At 45.3% G+C, this 6000-nt stretch overlaps 1 protein-coding gene across 2 annotated transcripts in view; it reads right to left on the bottom strand.

Moving 5' to 3' along the window:
• Positions 1-3073: 3073 nt before the first annotated feature.
• Positions 3074-6000, bottom strand: part of nf2a (NF2, moesin-ezrin-radixin like (MERLIN) tumor suppressor a) — a 42226-nt gene continuing 39299 nt past the window's right edge. For both annotated transcript variants that reach the window (XM_076989959.1, XM_076989958.1), the window contains exon 17: positions 3074-4900. In XM_076989959.1, coding sequence (XP_076846074.1) covers positions 4850-4900 — 51 coding nt within the window. In that variant the 3' untranslated portion in view covers positions 3074-4849. The remainder of the gene's footprint in view (positions 4901-6000) is intronic.

Here is a 6000-nt window from a genome sequence, read left to right as displayed (position 1 = left end):
GAGGGTCAGCTGCAAATGAGGGCAAACCTCGGTGCGTGGGAGGGTTTAGCATTCACCCCACGTGTCTCACCACAGATATCACAGCCTGGGTTTACGTACCAATCCTGCAGCTCTATGAAGAGTCACTGCAAACTGTCATTTGGAAAAAGGAGACAAATATCTAGATAACACATTTCTAGAAAAGGTCTGAGGAGCATTTTAATTGGAGGCAGACAGAGAAGACACAGAGCCGAGGTTAAGGCAGGACCACGGTGACTCCACCCGCACACAACACACACATCCACCCCCTTCACCCCACCTGACGGTCTGCCTGTGACGTCACCCTCAACAAAAAGACATCATTATAAGAGAATTGTGGATAAACAGTCCCCCTGCCTTCTGGTGACGTTAAAAATCTTATGCAAAGCTGAAAACGAAAAGCTTGACACCAGCGTTTCAGCGCAGACATGAAGAGCTCCAGTCCTGCTTCGTCTCCCCTCGCCTCCTCCCTCTCTGGGGTTTAAACTGCACCCCATCCTCTCCACCCATACCACCCCCACCACCCAATGGATGGGCTGTTGTCTCCGTTTAACGGTGCATCCCCTGTCATAGTGAGGATGATGGGATATGTGGTGACATATCCGTCTCCCTGGAGCAAATCCCTCCCCCGCGTGTGACAGCCCGTCAATACTCTTCTGGCCAGCTGTCAGTCAAGCCGTTACCCAGACGTGCAGTCTAACAGGGAGAGCAGGTAAGTAGGTGAGTGTGGCTTGTACCCAGGACCAGAAGAGGTGTGTGTAAAAGCCTTCCAGAGCACCATATGACTTCATACACATTAACCACGACGAGTATGAAATAGTGACGAAAAGATCTTCATCCTGCCGAAGATCACCTTGACTCGCTGATGAACAGCACTGAACACAAGACGGCACTGTCTGAACTAGTGTTAGGGCCCGTAGCTCCATGTGAGAGGTCTGTGGATTCCTAACGTTACGCCTCATAGCTACATTAATCAATGCATTGTCACTGCTCTATATCTACATATTCAAATTATTTATTTATGCATGCAAGCCTACAACATTTTAGTTTAAAAAAGGTTTCTGCACTATGTAATACAACAGGAATCTGACGCATTTTAAAATATTTTTAGTCTTTAATGTCTCTTACATTTCATAATTTCATAATTGTTTATCAAACAAACCAAACAGCAGTCTAAATCTCAGTACGTCTTCCCAGACATGAACAAACACTAATCCTAGATAAACAACACGAGTAAACGATCCCTTTGCTATGGCCCTTCATGGATTTTCTATAACTTCTGCATTTTTAGAGTCTATCGCCTATCTGCTTCTAACGGCACGGATCGCAGATGGCACTAGAAATTAGCGCTAGACACTGTGGGCTAAAAGGGGTCAAATGGATGTGTAATCAGGAGGCACTGAGACTGAATCAGCTGGGGTAGATGCCATCTTAACTCATATTCACTTTATCAAGTGACGCTACTGCTCGTAGATCCCCAGAAATCTAAAATAATCTAAAATAAATCAGCATCCAGTAACTCAACAGCAAATAAGACGCATGTAGATGGGAACATAGGCCAGATTACTGGATGTGTTTGTTGAAAGCAGGTGGGTGTAGCACCAATGGGCAATGAGAACAGTTGCTCCTGGACCAATCATGTGTAGGAGAAGATTACTCATCTAGACTAGCTGGAGTGGACAGTCTAATGCTAATTCTAGAAGTACAATTCTAGATTATAATTCTAATAAACAGTGAACATTGCTGTTTTTAAGAACCAAGATCTTAACATGTCAAACCTATCAAACGGTCTTTAATGGTCTCGTTTTGTGCAGGGAGTCAGGCTGGAACAGGAACTGGCATGTATTTCTCCACCAAATCTCACCATTGCTGCTATAGCTGGTGTTTTTGTGGAATCTCTGTGGATTCGTTCATCAGACTTCCAGATAGTAGAAGAGTAGAAAAAAGAATTCACCTCTCCAGAAGACACGTCTCCACAGCGTTGGGTCCAGCGCGGAGCTCTGTACACCATGCAGACAGCGCTGGACACCGCGCTCGTGTGCAGCCGCTCGGACCTGCACATCCATGTCCCCAAGATCCTGCCACATCGTTCTTGTGCAGAGTGAGCGATGAAACACAGCGATGAAATCCTGGGAGTGAGTCCTAGTTCTCCTCCACAACTCACTCCTAGTTCTCCTCCACAACTCACTCCTAGTTCTCCTCCACAAATCACTCCTAGTTCTCCTCCACAACTCACTCCTAGTTCTCCTCCACAACTCACTCCTAGTTCTCCTCCACAAATCACTCATAGTTCTCCTCCACAAATCACTCATAGTTCTCCTCCACAAATCACTCCTCTACCCACATTAATGCACTTAATTTGTATTTACCTGTTGGCATTAGGTGTGGTTAAAACACCTGAATTCAAGAATTCGAAGTGTCCACATTCATTTGGTCAAGCTGTATGTAGGTTTGCTCAGCAGTGCTCCTGGAATTGTCTTGTACAACGAGACCAGTGTAATCCCACCAAATATTTGCAAACAAAGTAAAACACACATTATAAAGAATTATAACATCATGCTAAAAGATAAACAAAAGCTTTAATGGCCTTCTGCATGGTGCTGCAATGACCTGGATTGAATATGTAATACAAATTTTAACTCGGCAGTTAAAATGAGCAACTAAATGCGTTACACAGTAGTTAAAGTGCCATGAAACAGGACAGCCCACCTGCCAGCTCAGCTCTGAAATTAGAACTATGCAAATGAGACACTGTGGATTCTACCAATTGAGGGGGTTTTCACTGTTGATGGACCTGCATATGCAAATAACCTGGGCCAGGACTCTGTGATTGAACGATACACTGAATAATTAATCACCAGACAGAGCCAGACACACCAGACACACCCACACGTAGACACAGACACACCACACACCTAGATACAGACACATCCACACACCTAGACACAGACACACACCTAGACACAGACACACCCACACACACCTAGACACAGACGTGCACACAGTGAGATACCTGAGCATCTGGAACACAAGAACGGAGCAAAGAGCAAGAGGCTCTAATGCACATTCATTTATTACACACAAAACTTTATTTTCAAAAATATATACAAACTGTCCAAAGCATTATTGTATTCAATAACAAAAAAATACGGCATGTATAAAAATTATATATATATATCCCTTCATAAATCCCAAAGGCTTTCAACTGAAAGCCCCAATCAGGTCTTTTTTAAATGCACAAACACTGCCAGCTGTTATCCTAGCCTGACCTAGTGTGCACACAGAAACACACACTGCAGCAGCTAGACAAAAACCCCTGAGCTTTAACTCAGGGGTAAAGAAGGACCAGACAGACGTCCGTGGGGTAAAGAAGGACCAGACAGACGTCCGTGGGGTAAAGAAGGACCAGACAGGCGTCCGTGGGGTAAAGAAGGACCAGACAGGCGTCCGTGGGGTAAAGAAGGACCAGACAGGCGTCCGTGGGGTAAAGAAGGACCAGACAGACGTCCGTGGGGTAAAGAAGGACCAGACAGACGTCCGTGGGGTAAAGAAGGACCAGACAGACGTCCGTGGGGTAAAGAAGGACCAGACAGGCGTCCGTGGGGTAAAGAAGGACCAGACAGACGTCCGTGGGGTAAAGAAGGACCAGACAGACGTCCGTGGGGTAAAGAAGGACCAGACAGGCGTCCGTGGGGTAAAGAAGGACCAGACAGGCGTCCGTGGGGTAAAGAAGGACCAGACAGGCGTCCGTGAGGTAAAGAAGGACCAGACAGGCGTCCGTGGGGTAAAGAAGGACCAGACAGACGTCCGTGGGGTAAAGAAGGACCAGACAGACGTCCGTGGGGTAAAGAAGGACCAGACAGACGTCTGTGGGGTAAAGAAGGACCAGACAGGCGTCTGTGGGGTAAAGAAGGACCAGACAGACGTCTGTGGGGTAAAGAAGGACCAGACAGGCGTCTGTGGGGTAAAGAAGGACCAGACAGGCGTCTGTGGGGTAAAGAAGGACCAGACAGACGTCTGTGCGGCACAAACAGATCAGACACAGCTGCCTTTGTTCAGCAACATGAAAGATGGTTGTGTAACCATCATCTTCAAATAACCAAAAGAAGAAATGGACCTGGATGGAAAACATACAGATTGAGGCTTTCGTTGCGTTACGTAGTGCCAAAGCAGTTCTCTCCCAGTACGTAATGTTTCTTCCAGATAAATCTCCTTTCATAAATGTTGGCCACACCATCCTTTTACCAGTAATGGAAACCTGAAGCTTAATACAATTTCAAAAACAAGGCGACACAGTATGATAAAAGCACTGTGCACGACACAGAAGAAAAACCAGGAAAGAAACTTTGGAGCGAGCAAGATTGTTCCCCCATTGAATTATGGGGAAAAGGGGGCTAGGTCCACAGCAGGTCAGTGTGCAAGGCAGCATGGTTGTTTTTCTTTATATGGGTTGCAGTTCATAGAGATCCTGAACGTAATGGTCTGTTTGGAGAGTGCATGACTGTATGTGTGTGTGTGTGTGTGTGTGTGTGTGTGTGCATCTAAACCTTTTATCTACCCATGTTCACAGATTTTCCACAGGCAGGTGGAAATATACACTTTAACCCACACACTCTAGACAGCAGATGAAGTGGTCAAACTGGAGCAGAGCTCAGCTAGAGGCAAAGGTCACTGATGACCAGGAATGTGATTCGGACAGAGGACACACCAGCCTCACTAGCGCACACACACACAGCTGCACCCACACAAACTCTTTCAATGGTGTAAAACAGTTGATTTCCCAGCACCTGCACACGGAGGTCGATGTGAATCGGCGCACGTAGTCCAGCAGCTACAGCTCCTCAAAGAACGCCACTCTGGACTTAGCACTCTGTAGGGTCAGCTGTGGAGAAGAAATGAGACGTCAACAGGACATGATATACCCCCCACACACACACACACAATACACACACACACAATACACATACACGCGCATGCACGCACCACACACACTCTGTAGGGTCAGCTGTGAACACACAATTGCACACACAATACACACACAGTTGCGACTGGCCAAACCAATTAGTGATGAATCACACTTCACTATATCGGACATGTAGTGTTGTAAAAACACTAAATAAAGTAACCCACTGAATTCACCTGAAATATGTTCAGATAGGACATACCTCTCCAAAACTCAAAACTCAAAATGAGCTTTAACTGAACGAAGCTCGGCGTGCTTCTCTAAAAGTTAAATCATTTCCACGCTTACGATGATTCTGTAACTCCCCAAGTGCCATGAGAACTTAGTAAGAACTGCACTGCACCCTGGGTAATTACAGGGCCGCTTACGCTGGACTGAGTTCACAAGCACAATATTCCCATAGTGGAGCTGCTGTTGTTTCCAGCCCTGTAACTGCACGCTGAGAAACTGAGCTGAGCTGCAGTGAAGGTGATGTTCAGTACCTTCTGGAATTAGCACAAGTTTCCAAAATGTGTTACTAATCACATCCCTTCTTGAAAGTCATTTCAGTAAAACACCATAAAAAACGCAGTTTCTGTCCCCCCCACTACCCATCCAACAGGTATAATGATGATGAAATAACGTGTCTCTGAACACGTCTGCTACTGAGCACAGTCGGTGCTCCTGCACATCACTTCACTCTCCCCAGGAGCGATTTTTAAAGAATTTAATGAGTCATCATACAAGAACGTGTGTGGGGTCCGTGACAGGAGAGGGTGGAGCGGGCAGTGTTGTATAAAGTATTAGAGACCCATACATGAGTAAAAGTACAAGTACTCTATCAAAATATTGACTTGAGTAGAAGTTGAAGTGTTCTTTAAAAACTTTACTTAAGTAGAAGTACAGAAGTATTCAGCATTTTTTGTACTTAAGTATTGCAAGTAGTTTATTCTAAAATTTATTACTCAAGTACTGAAAGTAAAAAGTACAAGTATTGTGTTTTGAATTAATTAAAGAAAGCCGTCAAAGTTTGATTATCA

This window comes from Brachyhypopomus gauderio, unplaced genomic scaffold (genome assembly GCF_052324685.1).
Source record: "Brachyhypopomus gauderio isolate BG-103 unplaced genomic scaffold, BGAUD_0.2 sc71, whole genome shotgun sequence".
NCBI lineage: Eukaryota > Metazoa > Chordata > Actinopteri > Gymnotiformes > Hypopomidae > Brachyhypopomus > Brachyhypopomus gauderio.
This window is presented reverse-complemented; position numbering and strand designations above follow the sequence as displayed.